Source organism: Salvelinus sp. IW2-2015, linkage group LG2, assembly GCF_002910315.2.
Source record: "Salvelinus sp. IW2-2015 linkage group LG2, ASM291031v2, whole genome shotgun sequence".
Taxonomy (NCBI): domain Eukaryota; kingdom Metazoa; phylum Chordata; class Actinopteri; order Salmoniformes; family Salmonidae; genus Salvelinus; species Salvelinus sp. IW2-2015.
Window position 1 is genome coordinate 27,476,599 of NC_036839.1, and position 23,011 is coordinate 27,499,609.

The following is a 23,011-nucleotide window of genomic DNA, read 5'->3' on the forward strand; positions in this document are numbered from 1 at the left end:
ATTGTTCTGAGCTATTATTGTTATTATTAGTATTATTATTTATATTATCCTGCTACACATCCCAGTTCACCCTGTCACCCCACATTCTACAGATTTTGGTTCCGATATTTATCAAGTTCAATTCCTGGGCGGGTCCCTTAACAGAGCTGGATGAAAAACATCTGGATCTGCCTACACGAAGCCCCAAGACCAACCAGTTGTTTCACTGAATACAGCTTCAATAAGCTCACTACTCACATTCTCAAATACATAGAAAGATACAGTTCGACCACGACGTTTTGACCAGGTTTACATTTTTATGTTAAGATTATGGGGTGCTGGAGATTCTCAGCAGTGAATATTGTTCTTCTGTCTTTCTGTAAGTATTTTTTTATTCGCTACTCACTCCGTATTCACTTTTAAGTGTTCAGTGTCCATTGTTTCTTCAATTTCGTGAAGTTGTGAAGGGGGAGGAGGATCAAATGTTTATTCAAAGGAGGTTCTGGCCGTGTAAAACAGACTCAAAATTACTCTATTTCTGAAATACGACAAGAATACGTTTCTTCAGTGGAAAAGTGACATAGGTGTTATTTTCTCAATATCAGATATGTGATGGAAAAGCGGACTTAATGAAAATAAACTGTCACGTTATATTTGATTTCTTCCTTTCCCTTTGTTAATTTGTTTAAATCTATTTTTGTATTTACCTTAGCTATGCGATTCATTAAACCAGTAGTTTTACAACATGTAACATAGCATTTGTATGTGCTTTAGCAGGTACTGTCCAACTAAAGGATGTCCTGGCAGTCGCTAAACTAAATCAATAGGAATAGTCCTCGGAACCTCTGGAGGCACATCATCAAATTGAAATGACTGCATTGTAAAACAATGATCCAAGTCATCCAATCTGGTGTAAAATATTTCTGACACTTTGACAGTCCTTTAGCTATGCCTGTTTGATTTATTATCAGCAGACTTTGAATGTTTAATAGAATTTCACTTGAAATCATGTATTGTTTACTTCGATGTTCAAAGTTTTGCCAATATTAACAGAATCTGAAGTAAACTAAACTAACTAACATTTGTCTCAAACAATTTCCCACAATAATTTCAGATTTTATTTGAATATGAAGTCAATAAGCTATAACAACAACTCACAAACATTAGGGTTATTTTATATAAGAACATAAAAATAAATAAACATGGCTTGATCACTACATCAATGTAACTGTGACAAGTTTATTAGACCCGGTCTCAGTAATTGTGATAGGGAAAAGATACAATAGAACTGTGAAGTGATGCGACCACATCAAAAAATGTTACTGCTGCCATCTGTAATGAAAATTTCCAAACAGGAAATTGATTCTGAGACTCAATTATCTGCTGCATGCAAACAGGGGCACTTCTCCTCAGGGAATACAAGATTGGAAGCACTGATATAGATTGAGGAACAGTTTGTAGCTCAAGTACACTCTGTAGGCATTGTTACTGTAGAAGAAGTGGGGAAATTCCTCACTTGACCCATTTTCAGTGTGTCCTTTTGAGGACTTAAAAAGTTGCACACTTACTGCTTACAAGTGATATTGAGAAATCAAAGTGACAAGATGTTGAGGAGGTGTTCGGAGGTCATGTAGCCTACTGTAAGTACTATAGAGGTAATGGTGTACTTCTCGCATGTTGTGAAGATTACTCCTGGGCTATAGAACCAACTTAAAACTCATTGATATTCATGATACAGAACTTAGTAAGAGTTGAGCAAGTCTTCTTGTGAATGATGTAACTTCTCACATTACCTATTTTCAGGGTTTGCCTTCTTGGGGACATAAGTTGCATACTTACTACTTACTAGTGATATTCAGTGATATGGAGGGTGCAAAGTAACACAGAGCACAATGAGTGCCATGACATGATGAGCTTTGTGTTGTGTTCTCTAGCCTGACCTTCCATCATCCCACATCAGCCCACAATGACAAGATTGTGATGACATAAGCAGGCAAAAATAAGATGCAAAAATGCCCCTTCTTCTCCTCCTACTCCCTCCTCCTTCTCTGTGCCCAGCTTGCGATGGCCACCGGGGACACAAACTGACCCCTGTGCGTTCTGTTAGCGTTTGTATGTGTCCCAAATGGCACCCTATTCCGTATATAGTGCACAACATTTGACCAGAGCCCCATACACCCTGTTCAAAAGCAGTGCACTACATAGTGAATAGGGTGTCATTTAGGACAAAAATCTTATTCTACTTTGGTTGGCAAGGGTGGCATTGCACTCATGGAGGAGCAAAGAACGATTCAACCGATTCACAACAGATACAGTGGCTTTTCATTGTTGAGTATGAGAAAATAGCCTGTAGCTATAACAAGAGAGAATACTATGCCCCCAATTTTACCTCTGGCCACTCCTCTTAGTTTAGTGGCTTATTCTCATCCTTTGACTAACCTTTAGGCTACACTTGGAATCATCTTATGTACAATGCATTCGGAAAGTATTCAGACACCTTTACTTTTTTGTTACGTTACAGCCTTATTCTGGCCTTCTAGGCAGAGTTCCTCTGTCCAGTGTTCTTTTGCCCATCTTAATCTTTTCTTTTTATTGGCCAGTCTGAGATATGGCTTTTTCTTTGCAACTCTGCCTAGAAGGCCAGCATCCTGCAGTCGCCTCTTCACTGTTGACGTTGAGACTGGTGTTTTGCGGGTACTATTTAATGAAGCTGCCAGTTGAGGACTTGTGAGGCGTCTGTTTCTCAAACTAGACATCCTAATGTACCTGTCCTCTTGCTCATTTGTGCACCGGGGCCTCCAACTCCTCTTTCTATTCTGGTTAGAGACAGTTTGCGCTGTTCTGTGAAGGGAGTAGTACACAGCGTTGTATGAGATCTTCAGTTTCTTGGCAATTTCTCGCATGGAATAGCCTTCATTTCTCAGAACAAGATTAGACTGACGAGTTTCAGAAGAAACTGCTTTGTTTCTGGCCATTTTGAGCCTGTAATCAAACCCATAAATGTTGATGCTCCAGATACTCAACTAGTCTAAAGAAGGCCCGTTTTATTGCTTCTTTAATCAGAACAACCGTTTTCAGCTGTGCTAACATAATTGCAAAAGGGTTTTCTAATGATCTATTAGCCTTTTAAAATGATAAACTTGGATTAACTAACACAACGTGCATGGGAACACAGGAGTGATGGTTGCTGATAATGGGCCTCTGTACGCCTATGTAGATATTCCATTAAAAATTAAAAATCTGCCATTTCCAGCTACAATAGTCATTAACAACATTAACAATGTCTACACTGTATTTCTGATCAATTTGATATTATTTTAATGGACAATTTTTTTGCTTTTCTTTCAAAAACAAGGACATTTCTAAGTGACCCCAAACTTTTGAATGGTTGTGTATATTTTTTACATAAGTATTCAGATCCTTTACACAGTACTTTGTTGAAGCACCTTTGGCAGTGATTACAGCCTTGTCTTCTTGGGTATGATGCTACAAGCTTGGCACAACTGGGGAGTTTCTCCCATTCTTCTCTGAAAATCCTCTGGCTGAGCCACTCAAGAACATTCAAAGACTTATCCCGAAGCCACTCCTGCATTGTCTTGGTTAGGGTCATTGTCCTTTTGGAAGTTGAACCTTTGCCCCAATCTGAGGTCCTGAGCCCTCTGGAGAAGGTTTTCATCAAGGATCTCTCTGTACTTTGCTCCATTTACCTTTCCCTCCATTTACCTTTCCCTCAATCCTGACTAGTCTCCCAGTTCCTGCCGCTAAAAAACATCTCTACAGCATGATGCTGCCACCACCATGCTTCACTGTAGGGATGGTGCCAGGTTTCCTCCAGACGTGATTCTGGGCATTCAGGCAAAAGAGTTCAATCTTGGTTTCGTTAGACCAGAGAATCTTGTTTCTCATGGTCTGAGTCCTTTAGGTGCGTTTTGGCAAACTCCAAGCGGGCTGTCATGTGCCTTTTACTGAGGAGTGGCTTCCGTCTGGCCACTCTACCATAAAGGCCTGATTGATGGAGTGCTGAGATGGTTGTCCTTTTTGAAGGTTCTTCCATCTCCACAGAGGAACTCTGGAGCTCTATCAGAGTCACCTCCCTGACCAAGGCCCTTCTCCTCCAATTGCTCAGTTTGGCAGGGGGGCCAGCTCTAGGAAGAGTCTTGGTGGTTCCAAACTTCTTCCATTTAAGAATGATGCACTGTCAACTGTGGGACGTCATATAGACAGGTGTGTGCCTTTCCAAATCATGTCCAATCAATTGAATTTGCACAGTGGACTCCAATCAAGTTGTAGAAACAGCTCAAGGATGATCAATGGAAACAGGATGTACCTGAGCTCAATTTTGAGTCTCATAGCAAAGCGTCTGAATAATTATGTAAATAAGTTATTTCAGTTGTTTTTTAATACATTTGCAGAAATGTCTAAAAACTTGTTTTTGCTCTTTCATTATGGGGGTATTGTGTGTAGATTGATGAGGGAAAAAAACATTTTATACATTTTAGAATAAGGCTGTAACGTAACAAAATGTGGAAAAATCAAGCGTTCTGAATACTTTCCGAATGCACCGTATCTAATGCAATCTTCATATCTCATGTTTTTTTTTAATGTTCTGAATATTGACACATTGATTGTGTTATGCTTAAGGTCCAGCTTTAAGACTGGACTAAATCACATCATTTGATTGTTAGAACTAATATCTGGTTGTGTAAAGTATATTTACATTTGTTAAAATATTTATTTTGTCATTTAGCAGACGCTCTTATCCAGAGCGCCTTACAGGAGCAATTAGGGTTAAGTCTCTTACTCAAGGGCACGCCAACAGATTTTTCAACTAGTCGGCTTGGGGATTCGAACCAACTACCTTTCGGTTACTGGCCCAACGCTCTTAACCACTAGATTTCTTATTTATTTATGTAACCTTTATTTAACTACGCAAGTCAGTTAAGAACACATTCTTATTTACAATGATGGCCTACCAAAAGTCAAAGGCCTCCTGTGGGGACGGGGGCTTGGGATTAAAAATACTAAATAAATACAATATAAATATAGGACAAAACACACATCACAACAAGAGAGACAACACAACACTACATAAAGAGAGACCTAAGACAACAACATAGCAAGGCAACAACACATGACAACACTGCATGGTAGCAACACAACACAACATAACAACAACATGATAGCAGCACAAAACATGGTACAAACATTATTAGGCACAGACAACTGCACAAAGGGCAAGACGATAGAGACAACAATACATCACACAAAGCAGCCAAAACTGTCAGTAAGAGTGTCCATGATTGAGTCTTTAAATGAAGAGATTGAGATTAAACTGTCCAGTTTGAGTGTTTGTTGCAGCTTGTTCCAGTCGCTAGCTGCAGCAAATTGGAAACAGGAGCGTCCCAGAGATATGTGTGCTTTTGGGACCTTTAACAGAGTGTGACTGGCAGAACGGGTGTTGTATGTGGAGGATGAGGGCTGCAGTAGAGATCTCAGATAGGGGGGGAGTGAGGCCTGAGAGGGTTTTATAAATAAGCATCAACCAGTGGGTCTTGCGACAGATATACAGAGATGACCAGTTTACAGAGGAGTATAGAGTGCAGTGATGTGTCCTACAAGGAGCATTGGTGGCAAATCTGATGGCCGAATGGTAAAGAACATCTAGCCGCTCGAGAGCACCCTTATCTGCCGATCTATAAATTATGTCTCCGTAATCTTGCATGGGTATGATGGTCATCTGAATCAGGGTTAGTTTGGCAGCTGGGGTGAAAGAGGAGCGATTACGATAGAGGAAACCAAGTCTAGATGGCCTGCCGCCCCTATTTATTGTTTAAGACTAGGCGGGATCGCTCAAAGGAATATACGTGCAGTACGCCTAGGTAATTTAATTGTGCTCTTGTCTATTTAATCAGGAAATGCTTTCCTTTTGAGTCCTGTGGAGTGGGATTTCAGCATGCTGCATTAATAATGGGGAGATTGGTTGGTGTGGAACGGGCCAACTAGTGGCCTGGTTTGGTTACTATGCTCGATGTGGGGCTCAGCGAGTCTGTCACTTATACAGTAAAACCATATAGTAGAGTATACTGTTTGAACTAAGATTTTTTTAATGTAAAGATAACTTTGCACAAACATGGACTTTACAACGACACCAGGACGGTTCTCTGTCCAAAAGGACAAAAGGAATGAGAGTGCAGATGAGAAAAATAAGAGATTTGGGAGTTTTCTTGTTTTATTTACCCATATTAGGCAAACTAACTTGAACAATAGCAACATCACCATCAACACATAATGTAGAGGATGTTGCATGTTCTGGTGATGTCTTGAACATGTCTTCTAAAAACAAGATCCAGACAGAATTCAATAAACATTTGAACCTACTGAGCTTAGACTACATTCCATTTTTACAGAACTGATTCGATTTAAAGACCTAGCTACTTTCTTAGATTTTTCCTTAAAACCCACATTATTTGAGAGGGTAAATATACATGTATTACAGTATGTACTTGATCTTTTTAGAAACATTAACCTTTCAGCTCTTCCACTGTGTTGGTGTTTTTTTGTGTGGTGAGTATAGTCAGTGTAGTTATAGAAATATAATCACAGATCCTACCAATTACGATCTACCCATTTCAGACCAACTTGTATTGGGATGCCGTCGTAGTGATTATATTTCTATGGGTAAGCTGATGGGGAACCAGGGAGAGTGAGTTGAGACTTGAGGCTGAAACTGAAAACCAAATAAATGCAGCCAACATCCCTGGGCCTCCCGGCTGTAAGCATGCAGCAGAGCGGTTGGATTTCCCATAAGACACAAAGGGGCCGAGCTTCAAACTTGGCTCAGGCGAAACTTCTGGCTTCAATTTATTTCTGGAGCAGTCATTGCTGATTTTAATTAGTTGAACGTTTGTGGAGGGGGCTTTTTTGTTGCTTACCCAGCCTTTTTAGTTGTATTTTTTTCTCTATTTTCTCCCCCCTCTCTTCCTTAGTCTTTGTGTGTGTGTGTGTATTTTGATGGTTGGCATTGGCCAACATCTGGAAGCCTTTGTGTAATATGTGTACAGCTTCTTTTAATGTTTGCGTAGTTTTGTTAGATCACCATCCCTCTCGAAGTGATAAAAATCCCTCATCTGGCTTGAATCAGCCATTAATATTGTTGTTATGTGGAAACACAAGCAGGGAGGGAACGGCAGATAAGATGTGTGGGAAGAAACACTCACAATGCCTTCTAGAGCCTGTGTTAAACCACAGCACCACAGCACCCCCAAACCAGGCCTGGGCCAAATACATATTCACTGTGTTTCATTTACAATCAAAAACTTATTTCAAAAAGGTTTGGAATCTATTATATACTTTGTACATAAGCTAAAATGTATAATAAAACATAAGTATTTTGAATAACAACCAGTTACTAGTAAAGCTTCCCTGTATGTACGCATACAATTGTCTCTACCAAGAGGTCTTGACCGTTATGGCAGAGGAATGGGAATGCTCTACTCTGGCTGTTCATGTTAGACCCACTGCTGGTGGGGAATAAATCATGCATTTCAGTGTCATGCAATTTGGTTTGGAAGCACCCTCAAACGCCTACAGTATGAGGCACAGAGTAAAATTGGGCCAATGTCTGCAGACCTTCACACATTATGGATATCCTATCCCAGCCCTTTCCTTATCTAGATAAACCAGGTGTGCGTCCCAAATGGAATTCTATTCCATTTATAGTGCACTACTTTTGTCAGGACCCATAGGGCTGTGGTCAAAAGTAGTGCATTATCCAGAGAATAGGGTGCCATTTGGGATGCACACCAGGGCTGTGCCTGCAACCTATCTGATGTGGCTTGTCACAATAAAAAGGGTGTGCTCTAAACAGCAGAACATTTGGCAGATCGGTGTGATAACGATATGGTTTTGGAGATATATCAAAACTTGATTTGAAAGTTAACTTTGTCTTCCAAAGAATGTTGTGATAACCTGTTTAGCCTTGGTTTATTGTCACAGATCCATGTGAAGTTGTATAGCCTGGCCCTATGGTTCTGTTTTGTGCCAGCCATTCTATACAGAGCCAGAACTGCTTTCCTCTGATTATTGTGCGTGTGTGTATGTGCTTGCCTGCGCATGTGTACGCGCTTACATGCGTGCATGTGTGTGTATTCCACAGGCCTTCCCATCCTCTCCTTCACACACATCAAGACCAGCCTGTGTAAGTGGTGTGACTACTCCAGCCCTATCTGTGAGGACAGTGTGTGTTACACCAACTGTTCCCTCTCCTCCTTCTGTAATCTGAGTGAAGAGATCTGCGTTGCTATATGGTAAGTGTGCAGGTTTCCCAAATTCAAGTTTATTTGAAATAGGCTACATAAAGAATGAACCTTTCACATTAAAAGCAGCAAGAACGTTATGGACAAATATACATACAACAACTAGTAATGTTGATCTGGTTTAGCTTATAAGTGCAGCAGGTAGCCTAGTGGTTAGAGTGTTGGGCCAGTAACCGAAAGGTTGCTGGGTCGAATCCCTGAGCTGAATCGCTAAGTCTTAGTTCCTGCCCTCATAGCCCCTCCTAGCCCATGGTGGTTGTTTCTGTAAAGTCTATTGGCTGCTCCAATGGCACCCTTTGGGCACTGGTCAACAGTAGTGCACTACATAGAGATTATGGTGCCATTTGGGATGCATACCTACATAGAGATTATGGTGCCATTTGGGATGCATACCGATTGAAAGAGACTGGTGTTATTGAGACTGGTGTTGTTGAGACTTGTGTTGTTGGCAGGCAGGATACAAAGCAGATTGGATTGACCATTTGTAAAATAAAAACTTCCAGTCCAGTCAAACAAATCATGCATAACAATTCCACACAAAACCACAAAAGTAAAAAGGCAACTTCCCAGACACATTTTCCTATTCTAAAATAGTTCAGCCATTTCCGTTTACTAGTTTGATAAATAACTTCTGTGTGTGTGTGTGCCTGCGCGTATGTGTGCGCCTGCACACGTGTGTGTCCGTCTGCCTGCTCGCCTGCCTGCCTCTCTGCCTGCTTGCCTGTCTGCTTGCCTGTGTTTGTGGGTTTCCATGCGACCCAGGCGGAAGGACAACCAGAGTACGAGTGTGAAGACGTTATGCCACCAGCCCAAGCAGCCCCTGGAGAACATCATGTTGTCCAACTACTCCTCCAACGAGTGTGTGATGGCTCCTCATCCTTCTGAGGACGGGGTCCTGTTCGTCTGTGGCTGCCTGGGAGAACATGAGTGCAACGATAAGCTCATATTCGACAAGGGCTCTAATGGTAAGAAGCACCTTTTTTTTTACCCTGGAACCAGGCGTGGTGTACATGGTGCAACCAGACATTTTTTACATTGAAAAGTATTTTATTATGATTATGTAAGTATTTGATGATTAATTAGGATTATTTACAATTTAGTCTATCAATAAAAAGAGGAGAAACATGTATAATGTACAGTGCCTTCAGAAAGTATTCATACCCCTTGACTTATTCCACATTTTGTTACAGCCTGAATTCAAGATGGATTAAATATGATAATTATTTCACCCATCTACACACAATTTCCCATAATGACAAAGTGAAAACATGTTTTTAGAAATGTTTGCAAATTTGTTGAAAATTAAATACAGAAATATCTTATTCACATACAGTACCAGTCAAACGTTTGGACACACCTACTCATTCAAGGGTTTTTCTTTATTTTTTACTATTTTGTACATTGTAGAATAATAGCGAAGACATCAAAACTATGAACTAACACATATGGAATCATGTACTGTAGTAACCAAAAAAGTGTTAAACAAATCAAAATATATTTGAGATTTGAGATTCTTCAAAGTAGCCACCCTTTGCCTTGATGACAGCTTTGCACACTCTTGGCATTCTCTCAACCAGCTTCATGAGGTAGTCACCTGGAATGCATTTCAATTAACAGGTGTGCCGTGTTAAACGTTCATTTGTGGAATTTCTTTCCTTCTTAATGCGTTTCTTTCCTTCTTAATGTGACAATCAGTTGTGTTGTGACAAAGTAGGGGTGGTATACTATTTTGATAAAAGACCAAGTCCATATTTTTTTATTTCACCTGTATTTAACCAGGTAGGCCAGTTGAGAACAAGTTCTCATTTACAACTGCGACCTGGCCAAGATAAAGCAAGCAGTGCAACAAAAGCAACAACACATAGTTACACATAAACAAACGCACAGTCAATAACACAATAGAAAAATCTATGTACAGTTGTGTGCAAATGTAGAAGAGGAGGGAGGTAAGGCAATACATAGGCCATAGAGGCGAAATAATTACAATTTAGCATTAACACTGAAGTGATAGATGTGCAGATGATGATGTGCAGGTAGAGATACTGGGGTGCAAAGGAGCAAAAAAAATAATAATATGGGGATGAGGTAGTTGGGTGGGCTGTTTACAGATGGGATGTGTACAGGTGCAATGATCGGTAAGCTGCTCTGATAGCTGATGCTTAAAGTTAGACAGGGAGATATGAGACTCCAGCTTCAGTGATTTTTGCAATTCGTTCCAGTCATTGACAGGAGAGAACTGGAAGGAAAGGCGGCCAAAATAAGTGTTGGCTTTGGGGATGACCAGTGAAATATACCTGCTGGAGCGTGTGCTACGGGTGGGTGTTGCTATGGTGACCTGTGAGCTGAGAGTCTTATAGATGACCTGGAGCCAGTGGGTTTGGCGACGAATATGTAGTGAGGGCCAGCCAACGAGAGCATACAGGTCGCAGTGGTGGGTAGTATATGGGGCTTTAGTGACAAAACGGATGGCACTGTGATAGACTACATCCAGTTTGCTGAGTAGAGTGTTGGAGGCTATTTTATAAATGACATCGCCGAAGTCAAGGATCGGTAGGATAGTCAGTTTTACGAGGATATGTTTGGAAGCATGAGTGAAGGAGGCTTTGCTACGAAATAGGAAGCCGATTTTAGATTTCAATTTGGATTGGAGATGCTTAATGTGATTCTAGAAGAAGAGTTTACAGTCTAACCAGAAACCTAGGTATTTGTAGTTGTCCACATATTCTGAGTCAGAACCGTCCAGAGTAGTGATGCTAGTCGGGCAGGCGGGTGGGGGCAGCAATCGGTTGAAGAGCATGCATTTAATTTTACTAGCCTTTAAAAGCAGTTGGAGGCCACGGAAGGAGAGTTGTATGGCATTGAAGCTCGTTTGGAGGTTTGTTGTTCATAGAAGGCACCCCATAGAGACTGCCAGAGGTCCGGACAACATGCCCTCCGATTTGACACACTGAACTCTATCTGAGAAGTAGTTGGTGAACCAGGCGTAACCGCCATCTTTTATCGATGGCGGTTATGATATCGTTTAGAACCTTGAGCATGGCTGAGGTGCACCCATGACCAGCTCGGAAACCAGATTACATAGAGATTACATAGTACCCTTGAATGAGTAAGTGTGTCCAAACTTTTGACTGGTACTGTAAGTATTCACACCCCTGAGTCAATACAATGTAGAAGCACTTTGGTGGTGATTACAGCTTTGAGCCATCTTATGTATCAGCTTTGCACATCTGGATTTGAGTATTTTCTCCCAATCTTCCTTGAAGATTTTCTGGAGCTCTGTTAAATTAGATGGGGAGCGGCGGTGAACAGCAATCTTCAAGTATTTCCACAGATTTTCAATGGGATTCAAGTTTGAGCTTTGGCTGGGCCACTCATGGACTTTCACATTCTTGTTCTGAAGCCATTCCAGCATTGCTTTGGCTGTATGCTTGGGGTCATTGTCCTGTTTGAACGTAAATCTTCGCTCCAGTCTAAGGTCGTTTGCATTCTGAAGCACGTTCTCATCAAGGAGATGCCTGTATTTGGCTCCATTCATTGTTCCCTCATCCTTACCAGTGTCCCTGCCGCTGAAAAGCATCCCCATAGCATGATGCTGCCACAACCATGCTTCACTGTAGGGATGGTGTTAGACAGGTGATGAGCTGTGTCTGGCTTTCTCCAGACATAGCTCTTTGCATTCAGGCCAAAGAGTTACATTTGTCTCATCAGACCACAGAAGATTTTGCTCTGAGTCTTTCACGTGTCTTTTTGCAAACTCCAGGCATACTGTCATGTGCCTATTTCTCAGGAGTGGATTCTGTCTGGCCAAGATTGGTGAAGTGCTCTAGAGACTTTTGTCCTTCTGGCAGGTTCTGTCATATCAGCTAAGGAACTCTGTCGTTCTGTCAGAGTAGTCATTGGGTTCTTGGTCACCTCCTTGACCAAGGTCCTTCTTGCCTGGTTGCTCAGTTTGGTCAGACGGCCAGCTCTATGCAGAGTGGGTAGTTATATATATTTTTCCATTTCCCAATGATGGAGACCATTGTGATTTTGGAAACTTCACTATTATTAAACTTGTTTTATACCCTTCCCCAGATATATGCCTCATCACAATCCTAACTCGGAAATCTACGGACTGTTCCTTGGACTTCATGGTATAATTTCTGCTTTGACATACACTGTCAACTGTGGGACCCTAAATAGACAGGTGTGTTTTTTTCAAAATCATGTCCAAACAATTTAATTGGCCACAGGTGGACTCCAATCAAGTTGTAGTGACATCTCAAGGAAGATCAAAGGAAATTGGATGCACCTGAGCTCAATTTTGAGTGTCATAGCAAAAGGGTGTGAATACTTATGTAAATTAGATATTTCTGCATTTAATTTTCAATAAATGTGCACAAATTTTTTAAAACATATTTTCGCTTCGTCATTATAGGATATTGTGTGTAGATGGGTGAGAGAAAAACATATGTGTGGCTCAGTTGGTAGAGCATGGCGCTTGCAACGCCAGGGTTGTGGGTTCAATTCCCACGGGGGGACCAGGATGAATATGTATGAACTTTCCAATTTGTAAGTCGCTCTGGATAAGAGCGTCTGCTAAATGACTTAAATGTAAAATATATTTTTATCAATTTTGAATTCAGGCTGTAAAACAACAAGATGTGGAATAAGTCAAGGGGTATGAATACTTTCTGAAGGCACTTTAAATACTACAAAATGTAATAGTAGTAGTAATGTTGTATACTTACCTACAGTCTTCACTGTGTTTTTAACTGTGTCCTCAGGTTTTTCCAAGCTCAAGAGTAAAGATGTGATCCCAGTGGTAGTGATCAGCCTTGTCCCTCCCTTCTTAGTGGCTATCATTGCTTCCATGGCTTTCTACCTGTACCGTACCAAACAGCCCAGCAAGCAGCCCAAAGACTGGGCTCCCAAACGCACACACTACAAGGTGGGTGGAACACTGAAAAATATAATAGCTTCCAATTGGTTGATGTGTGTCCCAACTGGCACCCTATTCCCAACAACATAGTGCACTCCGTTTGACCAGAGCCCATAGGTCCCTGGTCAAAAGTAGTGCACTATATAGGCAATAGGGTGCTATTTGGGACACAACCATAACCAACTGGAAGCAATTTATAAAGAGCTGTCAACTAAAATCCCCTATTGGATGGGTTGCTGAAGGCGACTTGATACATAACTACAAATATAGTTAATTCATTCATTCATCAGGCTTTGGACATCCCTGAGGGACTTAGTGGGGACGTCATCACCGGTGGTGAGGACTGCCATGGCAAGCCATCAGCCATCAATGGCGACACCACTTCTGACATGTGTCCTGTCTGGGCCTGTAACTTCAACCACAACATGGAGCAGCTGCCTATCCAGCTGGAAGCCTTGGTGGGGAAGGGTCGCTTCGCTGAGGTGTGGCGGGCCAAGCTCCACCACCAGGCCGCCGGTTCTCTGTACGAGACAGTGGCAGTGAAGGTGAGGGTTCTTACCTCTCCCCTGTTTTGTTTTCCTTCTCCCTAAATGGCACCATATTCCCTATATAACGCACTGCTTTTGACCAGGGCCCCTTGGGCTCTGGTCAAAAGTAGTACACTGTGTAGGAAGTAGGTTGTAATTCAGTACACAGCCTTTGTTTTCCCTCTCCCCTTTAAAAAAAATACTATTCTGTAAAGTGTTCTGAAGGAATTAATACCTTATTGTCCATTTAGGGGGGATTTGTCTAGCAACATATCGTAGCCCTTTGGCACACACATACACAAAAACACAGGACATACAACACTTCACTTATGTGCAACACATATCAAAGGACAAACTTCAGACAGACATACACTGTAGATGAATACTGTAAGTGTGGGTTTGCTTTATAGTCCGTCTGTGTTTAGGAATCTGATGCTGGTTGGAATAAATTATTTGCGTTCCCGGTTTGTTCTGCAGAGTGGGGTTTTGAGTGTTGGCCGGACTGTACCATTTTATATTGGTCGTACAGATGTATTTGGTCGTACAGATGTGATGTATTTATTGATGTGATTTTCATGTGATAAAACACTTTGAATACATTTTGATTTGATATTTGATTTGAAGATCTTCCCGTCTGTGGAGTACGTGTCCTGGAGTAAGGAGAGGGCCATCTTCTCTGACGCCAACCTGGAGCACGACAATGTGGTTAAATTCCTGACAGCAGAGGAGCGAGGGCCCTCCGGCTCCCCTCAGAGGCAGTACTGGCTGGTCATGGCCTATCACAGCCTTGGGAACCTGCAGGTATGTTTATCTTTGTCAGTGGTGTAAAGTCCTTAAGTAAAAATACCTTAAACTACTACTTAAGTTGTTTTTTTGGGTATCTGTACTTTACTTTACTCCACTACATTCCTAAAGAAAATAATGTACCATACATTTTCCCTGACACCCAAAAGTACTGGTTACTTTTTGAATGCTTAGCAGGACAGAAAAATTGTCAATTTCACACACTTATCAAGAGAACATCCCTGGTCATCCCTCCTGCCTCTGATCTGGCGCACTCACTAAACACAAATGCTTAGTTTGTAAATTATGTGTGAGTGTTGGAGTGTGCGCCTGGCTATCCGTAAATTTAAAAAACAAGAAAATCGTGCTGTCTGGTGTCAGGGAAAAATGACATACTTACCTGATTTGTTTGATATTAATAGTAAACGGTTATATATTTAACAAAGAGTAAGACTGGCCTGCTAATGCTGAGTTTTTATGGTGTCCACTCTAGCTTCCTGCAGTTAGTTTGGGCGTCTGGTTAAGGAAATTAGTTTTACTAGGGATAGCTTGAGCTCACAATAAATTGGTGATAAAAATCTAAAAGCTGGCATTCTATAGACAAGATGTGGTGTGTGTGACCCGAGATAGAGATAGCCTGGAAGAGTTTAGAACGATGCCTCATTGTCTCATCTTCCTGGCATTTGTGAAACTAAGCTGGGTTGGAAGTAAAACAACATCCCGTGCAGATAACCAGGAGATGGACCAAGGTGGCTTATGGGAACGGTAGAAATGACTGACCGAGCATTTAGGTCCTATATAAGATCTCTATTTTTTCATTATCAGTTAAGCTCTCGGCAACACAACTTAGTGTGCGGTCAACGGTTTCATTATTGCAATAATTAATCGATGTTGAATAAATATGATTGTTTGAATAATTGGCCAAGTCTCTCTCAGTACTGACATTTCCACTACACTGGTTTGTTTAATATAAGGAATTTCAAATGATTTATACTTTTACTTTTGATACTTAAGTATATATTTAGCAATTACATGTACATTTGATACTTAAGTAGATTTAAAACTAAATACTTTTACTCAAGTAGGATTTTACTGGGTGACTTTCACTTTTACTTGAATCATTTTCTATTAAGGTATCTTTACTTTTACTCAAGTTTGACAATTGGGTACTTTTTCCACCGCTGGTCTTTGTTTTGGTTATTGCTTAGTTGATTGAGGCCAGGATCCAATCGAAGTGACGTTGTCAACAAGCGTATTGCATTTGACTTCTAAAAGTAATTTACGCTTAAGCCGATATCCGCAGCGTTTGCCATGAATGTGATCTCTGTGAACGTTGGAGACATTGCCTTTAAAAGGCTAAAGGGCGACTTGACACGAAAATAGATTTCATTTGTTCATTTATTCATCCATCCATCCATTCATTTCAGGACTTCCTGGCGGGCCACGTGTTGAGCTGGGCTGAGCTTTGTGCTATGGCTGGGTCGGTGGCTCAAGGATTGGCCCACCTTCATAGTGATACCACCCCCTGTGGGATCCCCAAGGTGCCTGTGGCCCACCGCGATCTGAAGAGCAGCAACATCATGGTAAAGAGCAGAAGAGAGTGTGCCCTCTGTGACTTTGGTCTGGCTCTGAGGCTGGACCTCTCCCTCACCGTGGATGACTTTGCCAACAGTGGCCAGGTAAGGTGGAACAGGTGTAATGTTCATTGTAGTCGCTAAGGGAACGAGGTATCAGTGTTCTACTCTAGCTACAGCAACTATGAAGTAGGCCTATGTATGGTGCCTTCTGACACAACTACTGTATCTGTGAAAATTCTTACAGAAAATAACAATATATTAAATTGTAGTCCTGGTTGAATGCCACCTTAAATAAAAAACTACGCTATATGAATGAAATTGTTTTATAACGCGGTGCTAAAACCAAAATGATGTTTAATGTACAGATGTAGGATCTTAATTTGAGCCAATTTGTTACAACAGGATAATAATCCTGCAGCAACAGGACATTTTAATTATTATGTAGATTTATAAATAATGGACATTTCTGTCGGGGTTGATATATTTTTCAAATGGGACAATCAAGTCTGAAATTTCACAGAGGAAATTACAAACTTCAGAAGCATTTTTAAACCTCAAATAAACTACAAGTTTAAAATGTCCTGCATTGTAGGACAGTTCTCCTGCAACAGGGTGATCAAATTTATATCTACATCTGTAATGTCCCTGTCCCTTGTTTTCCAGGTGGGGACAGCTCGCTACATGGCCCCTGAGGTGTTGGAGTCTAGGGTGAATCTGGAGGATCTGGAGGCCTTTAAACAGATGGATGTCTACTCCATGGCCCTGGTCCTCTGGGAAATGGTGTCCCGCTGCGAAGTCATAGGGGGTACATTAAGCTATTCTACTACGGTGATTCAGGGTAAACGTTTGTAACTCAGACTTTGATTAAAGTAAAAGACTGTGATGAAAGTATAGAATATATGATAAATAACAAAGCGTTTACAGTGTGTTTCCTGTATTTTCATAGAAGTGAAGAGTTATGAGCCGCCCTTTGGCTCTAAGGTGTGTGACCAGCCGTGTGTGGACAGCATGAGGGACCTGGTCCTGAGAGACAGGGGCAGACCTGAGATACCCACCAGCTGGACAACACATCAGGTACACTGTGTTGTGTGTGTGCATGGTGAGGGAACTGGGAAGTCAGCACTCCTCTGCCCATTGAGGCCGGTATTCAATATGAGCGCTCTAGTTGATAATGCGGCTGTTGAAGACAATGTTACCGCGTTTCCAATTGAGCTGCAGATGTCGGCTCAATTGGAAATTACGTTTAAATATGAAGCGTGCTATAGCGAGATTTCCAATTGAATCCCGGTCTGCATGATAACCTATGATAACAGTTTACAATCACATCAACTATAATTCACATTGGTTGTCAACAGGTTTGGGGTCAATTATATTCCAATTTACCCAATACAGGGAGTAAACTGATGGAAGTAATATATATATATATATATATATATATATATATACACTGCTCAAAAAAATAAAGGGAACACTAAAATAACACATCCTAGATCTGAATGAATGAAATATTCTTATTAAATACTTTTTTCTTTACATAGCGTTGAATGTGCTGACAACAAAATCACACAAAATATCAATGGAAATCAAATGTATCAACCCATGGAGGTCTGGATTTGGAGTCACACTCAAAATTAAAGTGGAAAACCACACTACAGGCTGATCCAACTTTGATGTAATGTCTTAAAACAAGTCAAAATGAGGCTCAGTAGTGTGTGTGGCCTCCACGTGCCTGTATGACCTCCCTACAACGCCTGGGCATACTCCTGATGAGGTGCGGATGGTCTCCTGAGGGCTCCTCCCAGACCGGACTAAAGCATCCGCCAACTCCTGGACAGTCTGTGGTGCAACCGTGGCGTGTGTGGATGGAGCGAGACATGATGTCCCAGATGTGCTCAATTGGATTCAGGTCTGGGGAACGGGCGGGCTAGCTAGTCCATAGCATCAATGCCCTTCCTCTTGCAGGAACTGCTGACACACTTCAGACACATGAGGTCTAGCATTGTCTTGCATTAGGAGGAACCCAGGGCCAACCGCACCAGCATATGTATCTCACAAGGGGTCTGAGGATCTCATCTCGTACCTAATGGCAGTCAGGCTACCTCTGGCACACATGGAGGGCTGTGCGGCCCCACAAAGAAATGCCACCCCACACCATGACTGACCCACCGCCAAACCGGTCATGCTGGAGGATGTTGCAGGCAGCAGAACGTTCTCCACGGCGTCTCCAGACTCTGTCACGTCTGTCACATGTGCTCATGTGCTCAGTGTGAACCTGCTTTCATCTGTGAAGAGCACAGGGCGCCAGTGGCGAAATGCCAATCTTGGTGTTCTCTGGCAAATGCCAAACGTCCTGCACGGTGTTGGGCTGAAGCACAACCCCCACCTGTGGACGTCGGGCCCTCATGGAGTCTGTTTCTGACCGTTTGAGCAGACACATGCACATTTGTGGCCTGCTGGAGGTCATTTTGCAGGGCTCTGGCAGTGCTCCACCTGCTCCTCCTGCACAAAGCGGAGGTAGCGTCCTGCTGCTGGGTTGTTGCCCTCCTACGGCCTCCTCCACGTCTCCTGATGACTGGCCTGTCTCCTGGTAGCGCCTCCATGCTCTGGACACTACGCTGACAGACACAGCAAACGTTCTTGCCACAGCTCGCATTGATGTGTGCCATCCTGGATGAGCTGCACTACCTGAGCCACTTGTGTGGGTTGTAGACTCCGTCTCATGCTACCACTAGAGTGAAAGCACCGCCAGCATTCAAAAGTGACCAAAACATCAGCCAGGAAGCATAGGAACTGAGAAGTGGTCTGTGGGTCACCACTGCAGAACCACTCCTTATTGGGGTGTCTTGCTAATTGCCTATAATTTCCACCTTTTGTCTATGCCATTTGCACAACAGCATGTGAAATTTATTGTCAATCAGTGTGCTTCCTAAGTGGACAGTTTGATTTCACAGAAGGTGATTGACTTGGAGTTACATTGTGTTGTTTAAGTGTTCCCTTAATTTTTTGAGCAGTGTATTATATATATATTATATATATATATATATATATATATATATATATATATATATATACAGTGGGGAGAACAAAGTATTTGATACACTGCCGATTTTGCAGGTTTTCCTACTTACAAAGCATGTAAAGGTCTGTAAAAAAGAAATTGAAGGTACACTTCAACTGTGAGAGACGGAATCTAAAAACAAAAATCCCGAAAATCACATGTATGATTTTTAAGTAATTAATTAGCATTTTATTGCATGACATAAGTATTTGATACATCAGAAAAGCAGAACTTAATATTGGTACTGAATCCTGTGGTTGCAATTACAGAGATCATACGTTTCCTGTAGTTCTTGACCAGGTTTGCACACACTGCAGCAGGGATTTTTGGCCCATCCTCCATACAGACCTTCTCCAGATCCTTCAGGTTTCGGGGCTGTCGCTGGGCAATACGGACTTTCAGCTCCCTCCAAAGATTTTCTATTGGGTTCAGGTCTGGAGACTGGCTAGGCCACTCCAGGACCTTGAGATACTTCTTACGGAGCCACTCCTTAGTTGCCCTGGCTGTGTGTTTCGGGTCGTTGTCATGCTGGAAAGACCAGCCACGACCCATCATCAATGCTCTTACTGAGGGAAGGAGGTTGTTGGCTAAGATCTCGCAATACATGGCCCCATCCATCCTCCCCTCAATACGGTGCAGTCGTCCTGTCCCCTTTGCAGAAAAGCATCCCCAAAGAATGATGTTTCCACCTCCATGCTTCACAGTTGGGATGGTGTTCTTGGGGTTGTACTCATCCTTCTTCTTCCTCCAAACACGGCGAGTGGAGTTTAGACCAAAAAGCTCTATTTTTGAATCATCAGTCCACATGACCTTCTCCCATTCCTCCTCTGATCATCCAGATGGTCATTGGCAAACTTCAACGGGCCTGGACATGCGCCTGCTTGAGCAGGGGGACCTTGCGTGCGCTGCAGGATTTTAATCCATGACGGCGTAGTGTGTTACTAATGGTTTTCTTTGAGACTGTAGTCCCAGCTCTCTTCAGGTCATTGACCAGGTCCTGCCGTGTAGTTCTGGGCTGATCCTCACCTTCCTCATGATCATTGATGCCCCACGAGGTGAGATCGTGCATGGAGCCCCAGACCGAGGGTGATTGACCCATCATCTTGAACTTCTTCTATTTTCTTCTATTTTCTAATAATTGCGCCAACAGTTGTTGCCTTCTCACCAAGCTGCTTGCCTATTGTCCTGTAGCCCATCCCAGCCTTGTGCAGTCTACAATTTTAGCCTTGATGTCCTTACACAGCTCTCTGGTCTTGGCCATTGTGGAGAGGTTGGAGTCTGTTTGATTGAGTGTGTGGACAGGTGTCTTTTAATACAGGTAACGAGTTCAAACAGGTGCAGTTAATACAGGTAATAGTGGAGAACAGGAGGGCTTCTTAAAGAAAAACTAACAGGTCTGTGAGAGCCGGAATTCTTACTGGTGGTAGGTGATCAAATACTTATGTCATGCAATAAAATGCAAATGAATTACTTAAAAAATCATATCAATGTGATTTTCTGGATTTTTGTTTTAGATTCCGTCTCTCACAGTTGAAGTGTACCTATGATAAAAAATTACAGACCTCTACATGCGCTTGTAAGTAGGAAAACCTGCAAAATCGGAGTGTATCAAATACTTGTTCTCCCACTGTAATATATATATTATATATATAATATATATATATAGATACACTACCGTTCAAAAGTTTGGGGTCACTTAGAAATGTCCTTGTTTTTTAAAGATAAGCAATTTTTTGTCCATTAAAATAACATCAAATTGCTCAGAAATACAGTGTAGACATTACTAATGTTGTAAATGACTATTGTAGCTGGAAACGGCTGATTTTTAATGGAATATCTATATAGGCGTACAGAGGCCCATTATCAGCAACCATCACTGCGGTGTACCAATGGCACGTTGTGTTAGCCTTTTAAAATTATACATTTGGATTAGCTAATTGATCATTAGAAAACCCTTTTGCAATTATGTTAATAACACAGCTGAAAACGGTTGTGCTGATTAAAGAAGCAATAAAACTGTCCTTCTTTAGACTAGTTGAGTATCTGGAGCATTAGCATTTGTGGGTTCGATTAGTCTCAAAATGGCCAGAAACAAGGCACTTTCTTCTGAAACTCATCAGTCTATTTTTGTCATGAGAAATAAAGACTATTCGATGCAAGAAATTGCCAAGAAACTGAAGATCTCGAACAACGCTGTGTAGTACTTCCTTCACAGAACAGTGCAAACTGTCTCTAACCAGAATAGAAAGAGGAGTGGAAGGCCTCTGTGCACAACTGAGCAAGAGGACAAGTACATTAGAGTGTCTAGTTTGAGGAACAGACGCCTCACAAGTCCTCAACTGCCAGCTTCATTAAATAGTACCCGCAAAACACCAGTCTCAACGTCAACAGTGAAGAGGCGACTGCAGGATGCTGGCCTTCTAGGCAGAGTTGCAAAGAAAAATACATATCTCAGACTGGCCAATAAAAAGATTAACATGGGCAAAAGAACACAGACACTGGACAGAGGAACTCTGCCTAGAAGGCCAGCATCCCGGAGTCGCCTCTTCACTGTTGACGTTGAGACTGGTGTTTTGCGGGTACTATTTAATGAAGCTGGCAGTTGAGGACTTGTGAGGCGTCTGTTCCTCAAACTAGACACTCTAATGTACTTGTCCTCTTGCTCAGTTGTGCACAGAGGCCTCCCACTCCTCTTTCTATTCTGGTTAGAGACAGTTTGTGCTGTTCTGTGAAGGGAGTAGTACACAGCGTTGTACGATATCTTCAGTTTCTTGTCAATTTCTCTCATGGAATAGCCTTCATTTCTCAGAACAAGACTGACGAGTTTCAGAAGAAAGTTCTTCTGTTTCTGGCCATTTTGAGCCTGTAATCGAACCCACGAATGCTGATGCTCCAGATACTCAACTAGTCTAAAGAAGACCAGTTTTATTGCTTCTTTAATCAGAAAAACAGTTTTCAGCTGTGCTAACATAATTGCAAAAGGGTTTTCTAATGATTAATTCTTCTTTTAAAATGATCAACTTGGATTAGCTAACACATTGGAACCATTGGAACACAGCAGTGAAGGTTGCCGATAATGGGCCTCTGTACGCCTACGTAGATATTCCATTCAAAATCAGCCGTTTCCAGCTACAATAGTCATTTACAACATTAACAGTGTCAACACTGTATTTCTGATCAATTTGATGTTATTTTAATGGACAAAAAAAATGCTTTTCTTTCAAGAACAAGGACATTTCTAAGTGACCCCAAACTTTTGAACCCTTGTGTATATATATATTTTTTTACTTTCTGTATTGACTAAATAGTCAATGAATCAAACCTTCCTGGTCCTACTCTTCCCTACTGTAGGGTATGGATCTTCTGTGCGCCACCATCAATGAGTGTTGGGACCACGACCCAGAGGCCAGGCTCACAGCCCACTGTGTGGTGGAGCGCTTTGGAAGTCTAGAAGAGGAGATGGAGCAGAAGGGGTTAGACACTATCAACAACAGCCAGAACAACCATCAGGGTCCTCCCTCTGGTATCTTCCCTGACTGTGACGTGGACCCTTTGACCCCTGAAACAGACACAGAGGGACCCTCATCCCTGGGCCACTGACTGAGATAATATAAGGATCACCAGAAAGAGACATTTCTGTATGATAGATTGATGGCACTCTACCCTACGAACAAAAGGGACAAATTTTTGTATGATATATTGTTTAATTTGAAGGAGCTGGTCTCCTGTTCGATTTGTGTAATATAGCCTTTATGAAGTGTCTTACGAATGCACTTATGAACTTGTGACACTGAAGAGTTCTTTCTGCCCCTTGGAAAGTTTTGTGCACAGGATTCAGGGAAGAGAGCAAA

At 41.9% G+C, this 23,011-nt stretch overlaps 2 protein-coding genes across 3 annotated transcripts in view; one reads left to right on the forward strand and one right to left on the reverse strand.

The window, feature by feature from the left end:
• The first annotated feature begins 158 nt into the window (after positions 1-158).
• LOC111977561 (TGF-beta receptor type-2-like) lies at positions 159-22,941 on the forward strand. Its single transcript, XM_024007039.3, has 10 exons — positions 159-358; positions 8,135-8,285; positions 9,057-9,259; positions 13,061-13,224; positions 13,506-13,760; positions 14,367-14,543; positions 15,953-16,204; positions 16,766-16,907; positions 17,049-17,176; positions 22,512-22,941. Exons 1-10 carry the CDS (start codon positions 310-312, stop codon positions 22,758-22,760), a joined length of 1,770 nt encoding a protein of 589 aa, XP_023862807.1. The 5' UTR covers positions 159-309; the 3' UTR covers positions 22,761-22,941.
• LOC111977568 (leishmanolysin-like (metallopeptidase M8 family)) overlaps positions 20,048-23,011 on the reverse strand; it is a 41,851-nt gene continuing 38,887 nt past the window's right edge. The window contains exon 17 of one of the 2 annotated variants that reach the window (XM_070448212.1): positions 20,048-20,438. In XM_070448212.1, the coding sequence (XP_070304313.1) occupies positions 20,338-20,438 (101 nt within the window). In that variant the 3' untranslated portion in view covers positions 20,048-20,337. Of the gene's footprint in view, positions 20,439-22,541; positions 22,608-23,011 lie in introns of those variants that run through there. The other variant, XM_024147623.2, reaches the window with a different exon arrangement.

Excerpts from the sequence above, each read along its gene's own strand:
- LOC111977561 (XM_024007039.3), top strand. The coding sequence starts at position 310 with ATGGGGTGCTGGAGATTCTCAGCAGTGAATATTGTTCTTCTGTCTTTC. Across the intron at positions 16,205-16,765 it reads ACTTTGCCAACAGTGGCCAG|GTGGGGACAGCTCGCTACAT; the intron begins GTAAGGTGGAAC and ends CTTGTTTTCCAG. Across the intron at positions 17,177-22,511 it reads CCAGCTGGACAACACATCAG|GGTATGGATCTTCTGTGCGC; the intron begins GTACACTGTGTT and ends TCCCTACTGTAG.